The sequence below is a fragment of the Exophiala bonariae genome (genome assembly GCF_035927105.1).
Source record: "Exophiala bonariae strain CCFEE 5792 chromosome Unknown scaffold_18, whole genome shotgun sequence".
Taxonomy (NCBI): Eukaryota; Fungi; Ascomycota; class Eurotiomycetes; order Chaetothyriales; family Herpotrichiellaceae; genus Exophiala; species Exophiala bonariae.
In genome coordinates, this window is record NW_027042493.1 from 183,991 (window position 1) to 199,475 (window position 15,485).

The 15,485-nt window shown below is 50.2% G+C and overlaps 3 protein-coding genes across 3 annotated transcripts; 2 read left to right on the plus strand and 1 right to left on the minus strand.

Annotated features, from left to right (window-relative positions):
- Positions 1-5,751: 5,751 nt before the first annotated feature.
- On the plus strand, positions 5,752-7,657 carry LTR84_004007 (uncharacterized protein; the record flags this gene model as incomplete). Its single annotated transcript, XM_064847586.1, has 2 exons — positions 5,752-5,825; positions 5,887-7,657. The coding sequence occupies 2 exons, from the start codon at positions 5,752-5,754 to the stop codon at positions 7,655-7,657; spliced, it is 1,845 nt and encodes a 614-aa protein (XP_064704698.1).
- A 1,280-nt stretch (positions 7,658-8,937) lies between these two features.
- LTR84_004008 (uncharacterized protein) lies at positions 8,938-10,715 on the minus strand (the record flags this gene model as incomplete). The annotated part of the gene is made up of 2 exons (XM_064847587.1): positions 8,938-10,007; positions 10,067-10,715. The coding sequence occupies 2 exons, from the start codon at positions 10,713-10,715 to the stop codon at positions 8,938-8,940; spliced, it is 1,719 nt and encodes a 572-aa protein (XP_064704699.1).
- Positions 10,716-12,229: 1,514 nt separating this feature from the next.
- LTR84_004009 (uncharacterized protein) lies at positions 12,230-14,680 on the plus strand (the record flags this gene model as incomplete). The annotated part of the gene is made up of 1 exon (XM_064847588.1): positions 12,230-14,680. One exon carries the CDS (start codon positions 12,230-12,232, stop codon positions 14,678-14,680), a length of 2,451 nt encoding a protein of 816 aa, XP_064704700.1.
- Positions 14,681-15,485: the final 805 nt, after the last annotated feature.

Sequence of the window (15,485 nt, forward strand, 5' to 3'; positions counted from 1 at the left end):
AATCATGTTATATAGGAGAAACGGTTCCCATCTCTGTCCGAATGACATCGTCGGTTGCCCGCAGCATACCTGGCATTTCGACTCTCTTTGCTGCTGGTCTTGAAGTATCGAAATACCCTCGTCCTCAAATCGACATTGCCAAAGGGGATATGGAACTTGCCATTACACCTCCCTCCAGAGTCGGGGTGGGAGTTATACTCCGTCAACCACTGGTCGTGACCTTCAGCACTAGCGAGAGGGACAAAGTAGCCAACAGCGAGGCACTGACACTCCAAGACACAAGCGGTATCTGGGCGTTTGTTTCCCTCACCTCGGCCGATATGCAAGAAACCTTGGACCCACCTCACGGCGATCTTCTGCGTGGCAGCAGAACAGATTCTATCCACCCAATCCACCAAGACCACGGGGGTGACCACGTTACGGTCGCTTACGCTCGGTTCCGCGAGTTGGTCATTACCAAGCCTGGATCTTACCGGTTTCGAGTGAACATTATCGATATGAATGAGTAGGTGACGTTATCTCGTGGATCACAAGAACGGAACCACATTGTACTGACTCGCGACAGTCCACTGGGGCGGAACTCTGGGCAAGGAGTAGGCACCGTCCTCCCCTCTCTTCATTCCGAGATCATCAATGTGGTGGAGGGAGATGAACCGGTGATTGATGGTACGTACTGATTTTACTATGGGTTGATTTTGAGTCGAACGATGCGCCATCCAGAAATTCCCATGGCACTGCTCAGGCTAACGGATGAAGCAGACAGCGCAAATGTGGCAGCGCGGGACCGACTACGCGCCATTGGAATTGATTGCTAAACTCGTTTGGCACGAGATCGATCCTAGTCCTGTCACTCAGACTCGAGGTAACCGCGGATGGTCAAGGCACGAATTGTCTAGGTCTGAGGCATATGATGTGAGCGGAGGGTCTTTCTCTGGAGAAAAGTCTAATACCGAGTGTGACAGTCCCCGAGCTTATGCCGTTACTTATTCGTACTTCTCCGTTGGTTGGCGTTGCCACTTGGGCATGGGAATGGTTTAGGGAGACATTTGCTTTGCACTGGAGAGCATGTTGGGCACGCTGGCGAATTTCGATTTCCATGTTGACTTCTTAAAACTTTAGCCTTTAGGGATTTTCTTTTCTGTAACATTACAATTCGGTTCATTGGGGGCCCTCGCGAGATGATTTTCTCCGTGATTTGTGTTGGAAACGTGCCCGACCGGCCCGATGATCCAGCAACCTTGTAGTCACTTGTGAAGTCTAATCAAGGCCACTCAGGTGGTGGGGATATCATTTGCGCAGTTAGCTCCCATCTCTAGGCATGGAGTTGTCAATCGGGGTGGCTCGGGGAGGTTCCGGCCAACTGACTGGTTAGTCCTCAAAATGAGAACCGAAAACCACCAGTACTCGGTGCCCAAGCTATGGAGTTCAGCGTGGAAGCAGTAACTCCAACTAGATTTCGTTGAGGCGCAGTTTTTCGGACATGATCGATGAAGTATTCCAGAGCACGCTTATCTCGCCTCGCGGCAGCGTCGATCCCGAGGCACCAACTACGTTACGTCGAGTCAGTTCTCGGAAATCTCGCTGACTGACTGACTCTCTCTTCTGCTTGCGTCTTCGATAGCAGCGAGATAATGAGCTAGTCGTTGCCTAAGTAGGTTGTTTCTGTCTACATGGTTGAGCCATCCCACGTGCTGATGACATTTAGTAGTCATGAAGGATAGAGTTCATCCAACCTCCAAAAGTGATCGGTCCCGCTCGGCATCGCAGACCCTTTATTCACGGACATCGATCTATCCAATTCGTGGGACCGACAGTGACGATCGTGGGTAAGCCTTCGGGGATGTGGTCCCGGCAGCCGGCTGTCTAAGTTGGAAAGGTTGTGGTGAAGATCGCCCACGTGACGCCAAGAGAGGGTTCAGAGCTGAGCACTGGCACTGTAGTGCAATCGGAGGTTCAACACCTGAATCGCACCATTTCTACGCTCACTGTTTACCACTTCTCTTACAGTATCGTGGCAGACGGAGACAAGGAACCTGAAAAGACGAAGATCATGTACACTCCGATTGCCAGGATCAGAACATCCTGCCAGAGCACGCTGCATGGAGTTGAAGTTGTTCTAACCAGAGCGTGAATACGGATTTTCTATACTCCGGACCCGGAATCGTTGCAATTCGAACCCAGATCGCTGACCCAGCGCCTATTATTGAACTCCGGGCCGGGTTTCACCCCTATAAGGACGCCTGGAAGTAATGCTTCAGGTAAGAATGACATGATCTCTCAACCTAAAATAGGCCCTGAAAGTGTCCCTAACACTCGAGGTGAGTCCCAAAATTCCCCTCGGCGAGGCATGCCTCTCATCCTTTGTGTCTGCCCCATGCTTGTATCCTGTCATACGGAGTTCTTATCGAATTCCTCGGGGTGCCTGATTGGGAACTCCGTGCTTGATACCATTTCATTGATATTTTTATCCCTCCACAATGCCTGGTCTGAGCGGAGTGACCTCCCTGCCCAGTGTCCCGCAAAAGGACCCGAATCCAACTGCAGCGTGCCTGAGTGCACCTGCGAGTTTGATTCGTTCACACGATTCCCGCCCGCCTTTTTCTGCCTCCCACTTTATTTGGTGTTTCATTCGACCACTGCAGCCATTCACAACCGCCACTGCCCTGCGGCCCTCCATTCACGTCCCCCTCCTTCGTTGATACTCTTATTGAGACGACGCGGTGAGCTTGCTTGTTTCGCGAAGAACCCTCTTTGATTACCGCTGCCATCTTCCATCGTATCGACCTATCCGATTGATTAAGCAACGCACAACATCAGAACCATGCTTCTCAGAGATAACAACTACCTGGATATCTTTTGATCTTGGGCCCATATCTGATGAAGCTGTGGCATTATACTTTGAGATTGAAACCTCTCATGCAGTCGTCAAAAGGGAAGAAAACCCACAATAAAGGGCCTCCAAGTCCATTGCTTGCTCCTCCATCATTATCAACAACATGACCGACTCTCGACCTCCTCCTCCTCCTCCCTCAGTCACTCCCTCCTACTCTACCCACACCTCTCCTCATCGCCACCACCTCTCAGAGAGCGGTTCCATTAGTTCTCAACGAGGGCGGCCGAGTCAATCGGACTCATGGACGGATGAGAAGTTTCTCTTGACTCCTCCAGCCCAAACCGTTCTCACCAATCCTATCGACCGAGCCTTGACTGAGCAAAACATCACAGCATTTCAAGCAAACAACCAAGCCTTTCTGCAAAATGCACAGCTCCATGTCTCTCCAGTGGCGAGCAACGGACTCAATGTCCTGCACCACGACCCCTCACATATTCTCAGTGGTCTACACATTCGAACAGATATTCATCCACCAAGGCGGTCAGGATCTACATATTCTGTTGATTCGGAGTCACGGCTACGTTCCAGCAATTCCACCTCAAGTCTTCCGCGAAGGGCTCCTAGCGTGAGAAATCTTTTACACTCGTCAGCCGGCTCCGTATCTCCAGGCACCGTCATTTCTTCCCCGCAAATCGCCGCAATGTTAGATATCACTCCGTTACCCTCGCCGACGATGGCTGCCTTTGAGTCGTGGAAAGCTCTGACTAGATCACGCGCCTCTTCGGTCTCGTCCATCAAAGATATGGCCCCTCCAGCCTATCCGACACACAGTCTCTCTCCTACTTCTCCGCGACGCAAGGGTTATCCAGGGTTACAGACTACCTCTAGGCCGAGCACGTCTGATGAACACGAGTCGAGTCTCGACGATCCGCGGACGAGGAGTATCAGCGATTATGTGCCAGAGACTGTGGTCTCTCCAAAGCCACGGAACATTGCCGTGTCTACCTCTGTGGCCCCACCAGACAAGAGCAGAAACTTGCCCATGCACCGTGAAGAATATTTAGGGGTCCAGCGTGGTGTTGTCGAGCCCTCTTCAGCTTCTCCGAGTCCACCGAGAATTCTAGAGGATCAGGTGATGCAGTTCAGCCATGATGAAGAACCTGCGCCGAAGCGAGCCCGACTAGAAGTATTTCACGCGAAGCGCATCGTCACTGGTGAGCCACGATCATATGAAGCTATTCGACTTCTCGGTCAAGGGACTTTTAGCAAGGTCTACCTTGCTGTCCGACAGGTCAGTGATCGGAAAGATAGTGTTGATTATCGTCAGGACAGTATCAACATGGCGGGAGTTCGGGCAAGATCACGACGGTTAGTGGCAGTTAAAGTTGTGGAACATGGACCGGCGGGCGGTGCAGATGCAGAGAGAATTGAGATCGGCCTCAAAAGAGAAGTGGATCTCCTGAAGGCGGTCCAACACCCTTCGTTGGTGCATTTGAAAGCTTTTGGGAATGATGGCAATCTGCGGGCACTCTTGGTGATGAACTACTGTCCAGGAAATGATCTCTTCGAAGTCGCGAGTAAGAATCGTGACGTACTGGTTCCGCCTCTGATTCGAAGGATATTTGCAGAATTGGTTTCGGCAGTTCGCTACTTGCACCAAAAGTTCATTGTCCATCGAGACATCAAACTTGAGAGTGGGTTTTGTGCTGTTCGTGCTCATTTTGGGGTTGCTAACCGATTCTTAGACGTTCTGCTAAATATTCCAGTTCGAGTCCACCCAGATGTTGCTGATTGGCAGAAATTGGACAGAGCCGTGGTAACTTTGACAGACCTTGGACTTTCCCGGCGTATCCCAGAGCCGCCGGAGAGCCCACTTCTCAGTACACGATGCGGAAGTGAAGATTATGCAGCGCCGGAGATTCTCATGGGCCAGCCCTATGATGGGCGACAAACCGATGCTTGGGCATTGGGTGTACTATTATATGCATTGATGGAGGGTAGACTACCTTTTGATCCGTTGCCAGGAGCGCGAGGAGACCCAGCAGTCCTCCGAGCTCGAACGCCACACCGGATCGCACGATGTGAATGGGCCTGGGTTAAATATGGCGACGAGGATGGAGATTGGGACAGTGAAAAAGGTCAAGAATTCGAAGGGGCCCGATCCTGTGTGGATGGATTGTTGAAACGAAACACGAGACGCAAACCTCTGAATGAGATTCGAGACATGACTTGGGTTCGAGACGGGATACAAGTTGATGGTGGCCTTAGATGGGTCGAGGAGGAATCATTGTGATACCCATGAAAACGAAAGCGCTCGAGGAAGCCAAAGGCCTGGAGTGCTGTGTTATATTGGCCTTGTTTGAGTACTCGGTTTATTTTGAACACCTCTAGGCCTAGGCCTGCTTACAAGGCTTGAAGGCAGCTCCTTGACAGGGATAGATTTAAATGTACGGATAGTGTATCATATGTCGACGACTAGGCTGACTGTATTGCCATGATGAATGCTTTGATGCTTAGGTATCTACGATAGGTATTCAGCCATCTAACAGAGGATCTCTGGCCACCTCGGGCAATTCTTTTCTGATTACAGCGTCTTGAAGCCTTACTCGTAGACTTAGATTATATGCCATCTCTCCACTCCTCGGAGTCGCTCCTTCCTCCCCGAAGTTTCCCCATTTCAGTCATAATTATGCCGCTTGTGATTGGTGACTTCCTCAGGTACCTTCCTTCCCCGACTTTTTTCTTGCCCGCACCGTAGCGTCACTTTTCCCATCGCCATTGCACGTCTCCCAAATCACCACTGGCAATTGAACCACCTCATTACTCCAGAAGACCGCGCGTGGAGGAAGGGAGGTGCTTGCCAGTTCTACATCACCATACACAGTAACAACGTCCGGTTGTCTGTAGCAACTTTCACCATGAGAACCTCAGCTGCCTTTAGAAGTCTGCGCTTGCGGCAGGCGAAGACACAGCTCTTCAATAAAAAGACCATGTAAGTTCGGATCCCATGCATCTACTGGCTATTCATCATAAATGCTGACTATCATCACTAGCTATCGGCCGTTCTCATCCTCACGACCTAGCCAAGATGGCTCCTCCTCCGACGATTCGGGCTTCAATAAAGTCTCGAGAAAGATCACACAGCCAAAGTCTCAAGGTGCCTCACAAGCAATGCTGTACGCCACCGGTCTCAACGAGACGGACATGAACAAAGCACAGGTCGGGATATCGTCAGTCTGGTGGTCAGGAAACCCTTGCAACATGCATCTACTCGACCTTTCCAATATTGTCAAGAAAGGCGTGGCAGACTCGGGGCTTGCTCCTATGCAGTTCAACACCATTGGTGTCTCAGACGGCATCTCCATGGGCACCACTGGCATGCGTTACAGTCTACAATCTCGGGAGATCATTGCCGATTCAATTGAGACTGTCATGCAGGGACAATGGTATGATGCCAATATATCTATCCCAGGTTGTGACAAGAATATGCCGGGGGTTATGATGGCCATTGGCCGTGTAAACCGGCCCTCACTTATGGTTTACGGTGGCTCTATCGCCCCAGGCTGTGCCTCGACTCAAAACAACGCCGATATTGATATCGTTTCCGCATTCCAAGCTTATGGGCAATTCATTACTGGAGAGATCAATGAGGAGCAACGGTTTGATATCATCCGTCACGCATGCCCAGGTGGTGGTGCTTGTGGTGGTATGTATACCGCTAATACTATGGCATCAGCTATAGAGACTCTTGGTATGACATTACCGGGTTCTGCGTCTAATCCTGCCGTCTCAAGAGCAAAACAGCTTGAATGTCTAGCAGCTGGAGGTGCTATCAAAAATCTCCTCAAGCTCGACCTCAAACCTCGTGATATCATGACTCGCCAGGCATTTGAAGACGCAATGGTACTCGTAATGATTACCGGAGGCTCCACTAACGCCGTTCTACATCTCATTGCTATGGCTGACGCCGTGGGTCTTAAACTCACAATCGATGACTTCCAAGCGGTATCCGACCGCACACCATTCCTATCCGACCTGAAGCCCAGCGGAAAATACGTATTCAATGATCTCCATGATATCGGTGGAATACCTACGTTGTTGAAATTCCTCATCAAAGAGGGGGTCGTCAAGGGTGACCACATGACTGTTACAGGACAGACATTGAAGAAGAATGTTGAATCTGCGGCAGACTTCCCTTCAGATCAGACCATCATCAAACCATTCTCCCAACCAATCAAATCCACTGGCCATATCCAGATCCTTCGAGGCTCTCTCGCGCCAGGTGGCTCAGTAGGGAAGATCACCGGAAAGGAAGGTCTAGTGTTCACGGGTAAAGCCAAAGTTTACGACGCAGAAGATCTCTTCATCGAAGCACTCGAACGCGGAGAGATCAAGAAAGGTGAAAAGACTGTAGTGGTCATCCGCTATGAAGGTCCCAAGGGTGGCCCCGGTATGCCAGAGATGTTGAAACCCAGCTCTGCAATCATGGGTGCTGGTCTAGGCAAAGACGTCGCACTTATCACCGATGGTCGGTTCAGCGGTGGATCCCACGGCTTCCTCATCGGCCATATCGTTCCTGAGGCGATGGAAGGTGGACCTATCGGGCTGGTTGAAGATGGCGATGAGATCGTCATTGACGCAGAGAAGAGAGTTCTAGACCTGAAGGTCGATGAACAGATACTCGTCAGCAGACGCGAGAAGTGGGCGGCAAACAGACCAGAGCCTCGTGCCACGAGAGGCACTCTTGCAAAATACGCCAAGTTGGTTTCCGACGCCAGTCATGGATGCATCACCGACGGCGAAGGTGCGGTTGCCCTGCATTGATAAGATATGATGTTGATATAAGCACAAACTTAGCTACGGGATTTCTCATGAATGTGTGAACTTGTTGGCTCGTGTATGAACTTGGGTATCTATGGAAAGTCTCCCGGTGATATCAGGAGTACGACAATATGGATTTAGATGAAAAAGCTAGCCATAGCAAGCTCATATGTATTACTCGTGACAATTGATTGGGAATCGGTTTGGCGTCCTCATTGGAAAGTTATGGCCTGCTGCTACTTTGAATCGGTGTCAACATCTCGGAAGAACATTTTACTTCGATCGTGTCTGTCCATAGGCCGAGAAACTGAGGGGCCCCAATGATGACAGTATGAAGAACATCCGATCGAAGAATGAGGTATATTCCATGAACGTGAGACCACCCTTCTGATCCAAGCAAGCAAGCCGTTCCTTAGACGCTTGATGGACGGCCGGATGGAAACACATGGCTACGGAGACGTACATACAACGAGGATCTTTTAAGCTACCTACCAAACATCTGACATGTTGCTCCTGAGTCGTCAAGCTTCTGTGTCTGTCTGTCGTCAGTCTTACCGGCAAGCCAGGCATTCGTGCATGTATGTGCCCCAGGTATGTATGTATGTAATGTATGTGTGTATTGTTTGCGGGGAGCTGACGTGCATACAGGGCGGCTTACCTTCACGTCATGGAGGAGCGGGTAGCCCTGGGCTGGTGCTGACGGGCTTGAGTTTGTTCTGACTGCACCTGGACGAGGTACTGTATTCATTCGTTGATGATATCCTATAGCTATATCGCCGAGACAGGTCATGATGTGTTGGGGACGAGGATGATATCTGAAACACATTACAATGGGTGGCGGTGATGTGGGTTATAACTTATGTGGAGGGAGATGGGACTGAAGACTTTTGATTCGATTAATTAGGAAAGTAGGTTGCTATTCTGTCATGTTCCTTCAATAATAATAAAGGAGGAGGAGAGACCGTTGTCCATAGTACAGTACAGCTGTGTGCCTCTTATTTAGCTCAGCCAACAGACACCAATAGACACCAATGATGAATGGCGTCTTGAAATAGGAGTGCAAATCATTCCCAAGCCCCCCGTGCAACCAAGGATAAAGAAAGTCTATGTGAATGTTGGGCTCCGGAGGTAGTCCTCATGTGTAAATGCAACGTAGGGGAGCGCCGAAGATGCAAAGGTCATATTGCTCATGATTGCCGACAGGGATGTGGGCGCAAGATGTGTGGAATTAGAGTATTGCCAGAGCCAGCTGGAAGAACCATGGTAGGATCAAAACTTGTCCTTTAGACGCCACCGTCCAATCTCACCTTGCCTTTGATGCTCTCCCATCTCGGAGCAAAGGCAACGATGAAGCTGAGACCTGCAAAGGCAATGCAGATCGCATATGGGATTTTCAAGCCTTCCATGTATGCGGCCAGGATGCCGGGTAGTTCGTCTTCATTGAACACTTTTCTCAAATCTGTAGCGCCCGTGGCGACAACTAGTGCAGGATTGACGGTGGGAGCTGTCTTCTTAAGTTCCTTGAGCAGCTGATTGACGAAGCCTGATTGAGCAGCAGAGATGAAGATGGCTCCTCCTACTGTCTGGAAGAAAAGGACGATGGCACTGACAGTCGATAGATCTGATGGTTTGACAACAGCCTGGGAAACGATGACTGGGATTTGAAATGCGAGACCGATACCGATGCCCACAAGAGCTTGATAACCAATCCACTTTGGGCTTCCGCTGTCGATCTCCAGTGTGTAGATCAAACCAGAGCCGATAGTGGCGACAGCTGAACCAAAAACCATAAGAGGGATATATTGACCCCACACTGTCAACAAGACACCAGCGACGATGGAGAAAAGGCTTGCTCCGAAGACCAGAGGGAGATTGTTAATTCCAGACTTGGCAGCAGAAACACCTCTTGTGGCCTGGAAGTAGATTGGAAGGTAGTAAAGGAGGACGAAGAAGCCTCCAGCAATCATGGTGATATAAGCGCATTGAGCTGCGATCGTGCGGTCCTTCATTAGACGTCCGAGTAGTAGTGCACGTTCGCCCTGGTAATACTCAATGACGAGGAAGGCGATGACTAGGACTCCGAAGAGCACCAATGTTGCGATGACAGACCCGTCCGACCAGGGTTTGGTGGCTCCTCCCCACTGCATAGCAAGAAGATAACAGATGATGGCAGCCATTAACGTGAATGTTCCAGGGAAATCCATTTGCAAGAACTTCTCTTTCCAACTTGCCGCTTGAGGCTTTGCTGCCTTGGGAGTATGGAAGAAAGCTAAAATTATAGCGGCGGCCACACCACCAATAGGCAGATTGATGTAAAAGCACCAGCGCCATGACAAGTGATCAGTAAATACGCCTGGGTACGTGAAATCAGTAATTGAGATTGAAAGTTATGGCATGGGGTGTATTTCTTACCACCAAGGAGAGGGCCAATAACAGATGCTATGCCGAAAGTTGCACCCATTGCACCAGTAAGAGCCGGTCGACGGTTAGGAGGGGCAGAGAAAGCGATGATCGTGTAGGATCCGGAGGCGATACCAGCCCCTCCCATGCCTGCAATAGCTCTGCCAACGATCAGAGTGGTTGAGTTGTTGGCGACTGCGCAGATCAAGGAGCCAACTTCAAAGATGAAAATGCCGACCAGGTAAGATGTCTTGAGTGGGAAGTATTTGTAAACCTTGCCCCAAGTGGCTTGGAATGATCCAACCGTGAGGAAGAAGGCAGAGCCATACCAGCCAACCTGGTCCAACGAGTGAAACTGATCTGTGATCTTGGGGATGGCAGTCGCAACAATAGTCATGTCGAGAGCGACAAGAAAGATACTGCAAGCAAGGGCAATGACAATCATGGTCAATGGAAACGCTGATGGGTAATCGGCTGTGTTGATACGTGACAGCTCACGATTGAGTTCATCGGCATCCTTCTCCACATCGACCGGTAGTGCTGGTGATTCATTGTTTGTATCGACCGCGACGTCTTTCTCGTCGAGAATCGGAACAGGCGGTTTGCTAAGGTCTGAGACTGACGTAGCAGCTGAGGTTTGGTGTGATGGGTTGGCGGTCATGATGGGCAATGGGGAAGGGGATTAGGACAATAGGAAGGAGTAGAAGGGAAAGAGAGGTGCTAGAGAAGGAATGTTTATGTCCAATTCAAGGCATGAGGGAAAAAGATAGAGAGATAGGGTTGGATATATACAAACGGCCATTTCTACAAAGTCTCCGGCGATTAGGGACATAACGTTAGTTTCCTCCCTGGGGCCTGGAAAAAAGTATGCGAAAACAACAAAGCGCAGGCATCGCAACAAGGAGAAAGCAATCCGGGCGCGTGGATCAGTGCGAACGATCACGGACGAAGTGTGGACAGAGGGAGGACCATAATGGGTCTGTAGTGGATCAAGATTGTGAGAAGTGAATCATCTCGAGCGATAGCAACCACGTACTCGCATCCGATACTACCTCTGGCCGGTCAATGATGGCAAAGAAAGGCCAAGTGCACGTGTAAAAATGCAACAAGCAATAAGGCTGTCAACGCGAAGCAGGCGAGGCCGAAGGGTAGCGCCGGGTTAGTGGTTGAACAGCTTTCGGTTGAGGCTGAGATCCGTGTTCCGACATCAGATTGAGTTACGAAGTGAGGTGGGTTTTCCCAGTCAATCTGCCGGACTCAAGTTTGATGGGAAAAAGGGGGAAGGCTCTAACACAATGGGACTTGCCTACTTTGGACATGCTGAACCCATGATGGACGGCGCTCTCGGAAGGGAAATCGATATTAATCCGAGCAGCCAACCAGAAGGACCGGAAGTGGTGAAACTTCCGTTTACGACCTAGTGGATCCACAGCTTCCTCCGGTTTGTCAGCGGGAGTTTTGGCTGACTCGGCCGAACCGGCGGACGGAGAGCACCTTGCTGATGTTATGGTATTCCACGGACTGTGAACCTGAACGTTCATGATACTACTCGCAAGTCCTGCTATCGATCTCTGCCAAGTCCGTCGCAGAAAATCAGGCAGCCGTCAAGCGCCCAGTCGGTCTCAAGGCAGAAATTGGCTGATGAGTCAAGGAGTCGAGGAGTCAAGGATATCCATCTGAAGAGTCATCATACAGTATGTGCATGGAGACATCAGATGGTTATCTCACCCACCTGCCGTAATGAGAGAGTGATCAGGAATGTAGCCGATACCTGTGTTGCTCGCTGTCGTTGAGGCCCAGAACTGAGAAAGTCTCCTTGATGGATTGTTAGTATCTGGGAGGGACTTCTGGAAGCGGCCCACACCGCCTATGGCTCTACCAGTGACAGGCTAGCTATCATGTGACTATCAGTCAGCACTTGTATTCTGCCGTTTCGTGGCTACGCTTTGTCCATCACCCACCTCTCTAACCAGGATTTGTAGGGAGTGGTTGTCCTCCCACCATTTCATTGCGCTGCTAAGTCCAGTTCTGTGTCATGCACGTTGCATAGCTGACTTATCGACTGGCCATTGCCTTGATTGACCGCTGCCTTGCAACAAATCCCATCATACTGCAGCCACCCTACCCTCATTTCCCCGTACTATCTATCAGGTCTACTCGCAACAACCGTGCATCATGACCTCAAGTAGTGCTACCTCCCCCTACAATGATTCTCAGACAGTCAACTCCGATCATGCGCAGGGTCCATTGCGCAAGAAAATGCGCAAAGGAACGAAATCCTGTCTAGAATGTCGGCGTCGAAAGATCAAGTGTACGTTTGAACCAGGAAGGCCGGCTTGCTGCAATGAATGCTATGCCAGAGGATCCACATGTATAGACCAAGAGCATGGAGACATCCAGACATATGCGACAACTAATGCCGAACAGTCCTCCTATAGCCTGAGAGAACGAGTCTCTCAATTGGAGGATCTCGTAAAGCAGGTTTTACATCGCCTCCCCGAAAGGGCTGATGAGACAGATAAGGCCCAGGAACAAGACAAGTCACAGGTCGATGCTCAAGCCGCAGAAGTCTTAAAATCACTGAAAAGCTCTTTAAGACGCGCGGACGCTGTTCTGGAAGAGTCCTTATTACTTCCTGGTGGTCTTCGAGACGATGCCCCTGCCCTGACTCTCTTCGACAACGAGGTCATCACGAGGAAAGAGAGCCAACCTGTAATATCTCGTGCGCAATACAACAAGTCAAAAGCCCTCATCACAGCACTGAGCCAACTACTACCCTCTCCACATGACCTGGAGATCATTCTTCAGAACTCTCATGAATGGTGGCTCATATGGCGGAAAATGTTCCCCGAAATCACCGACAGCCGGTGTGATACCATCAAAGAATCAGTCTCCCATTCTCTCCGATCCGAAAAGCCCGCCGAGCTGGCCAAAATCATGTTGTGTATAGCTATCGGGGTCCATCAATTACCAGACAGCTTCGATTGGTCCATTCTACATATGAAGGAGGAGCCTGCCGAGTTGATGGAGAGATACATCGCGACTGTCGACCGCCTAATCACCTCCGACGACGAAATAGCTGCAACACTTGAGGGAATCGAATGTATGATGCTTGAGGCCAAATACCATGTCAATATGGGACGTCCCAGGCGTGCTTGGCTCCTTTTCCACCGTGGTATCGCATTCTCCCAGCTCTTGGGTTTCCATCGTCTAGCAGCCCAACCAAACACATCATCTCCACAGCACCAACGTCAGGTCAACCTGTGGAGTCACCTAGTGCTAGGTGACAGGTATCTCTCTTTACTTCTTGGCTTGCCGTACTCGGTTGCCGAGTCTTTTGTGGCTCCTTATGTAAGTGGTGCTCACATCGCTGCAGGCAATACTGGCGAGATCTTTGTCTCAAAGATGATTCCCGTAGTCACCAAGATCAATGATCGAAATCAGAGTATTACCCCCATGGGCTACTCGGCCACATTAAGAATGGACCAAGATCTTGAAGAATTGCATGACGCCCAGGATCCTGCTTGGTGGTCAACGGATTTCTTACCGGGTACTCCTCCAGAAGAACATTTCGATCGACTCCAAGCACACTTTTTCTACCACCAAGCAAAATTGCTGCTTCACATGCCTTTCATGCTCCGGTCTTCAAGCGACAAACGTTATCAATATTCTCATACCACTGCACTGGACGCTTCCCGAGGAATGATCAGGGTCTACGATGCACTACGCAGCAATACCGCTGTTGGTCCATTCATCTGCAAGCTGATTGACTTTCAGACTTTTACAGCAGCGATGTTATTACTGCTGAATTTGTGCGGCTATTCCCAACAGAATCGAAATACTCATTCTACACAGCCAGATCATGAACAGGATCAGAAAGATTCAGATCTCATTGATCACACCATCCATCTTCTCAAAGATGCTTCCAAAGAAGCCGGCGGCGTGGTCGCTGCTCAAAGCGCCCAAGCTCTCGAAATGCTAGCCAAGGTACGGCAGGGGTGCACGGAGCGTGAGGCTAAGGAGTGTGCCGCCTCCAAAGAGACGTGCCAGGTCTCCATTCCATACTTCGGGACGATTTCAATCGGCATGGGCAAGAAATTCGTTCCGATCAAACCAGGAACGTATGTCTCAAGAGGAAACTCCGCGCTAAACACCACCATCTCGGCTGGAGGAGTCGCAAATAGCGGTCTCCCTACGCCGCCCTCGAACTATTCCAATAGCACACAGCATTCGCCATTAGTCACAAATGTCGACAGCCAGCTCCAAGCACACCGCTTACCTGTTTATGAATCAACCTCATACATAGCACCTGGACTAGATTCATGGCCCGAAACTGACGATCCACTGGTCACATTCGACAGCTTCATGTCGTTTCCCTCACAGGTCCCAATGGATTTCCCGTCGGCGAGCGCGACAGGCAGCTCCGGCTTCACTCCCCAGCAGCAGAACCAAAGCCCATACAACGCCGCCATCCACGACTTCAACACCGGCGTCGCCACGGGAGGCATGGGCAATGTCGCCGCTCAGAACTTCAACTTCGGCTCCTTCCCGTTCAACCAGACGAATCTCGATCTCGACCAGGGATGGAACTGGTTCGGTATGGATGCTCCAGTCGTGCCACAGTGATGCGGCCAAGGAAATTTTCATGGGGCCTTCTCAGCCTCGCCTGCTTTTTGCCTTTGTTTCAAGGAAAGTCATTTAGATACCCTCTTTTCGCATTACAGTATTATCCCAACTCGGGTTCGGGAATGTACCTCTTACGTCGTATGATGTTGGCTTGGTCTAGTCTAGTTAGCGGGATCATCTCGAAGGAAAAAAAGTAATTATTGCTATATGTATCTATCTCCATACCTAACTGGGTATCTCACGGGACTATGAAGAACATTGTTTCTAAAGTCCAATCATTAACCACATGTAATGCATTGCTGCACCTTCCCCTGCTCGTAATTTTGGCCTCTCGATGCCACCGCCAGTGTCTTCCTGCCTCCTTTCCATTCGAAACTCCACCCCGCCCGGGCATCGCTGTTGCGTCCGCTAGAAAGCGCATAAACGCCGCTCAGACTTCTGTGAGATCCAATGACCGGATCCCTATATGGTGAGTGTTGAGCTTTTCAACGTCGTCTGCTGCCATTCGGGGACTTTCGGGCAAGGGATCGTCAGATTCATTCTATGTACCATTATATTTCTGACCGGCATTCGTTATCGAGCACGTAAGAAGTTGTGATTCATATATCATCGAGACTTTAAAAGTCATTGCGCCCTCGATCTAGGAGGACCCAAATACGGATAATGTAGTGGAGGGTCATCACCTTTTCAACATTATCATTATTATCAAGTGTGACGTGCCGTCATATCCAATCACCTTCCTCGATGTCATCAAAAAAGCCCGGCCTCTTCGTTGCTGTTGTAAATCTTGGTCATTCGTAAAAAT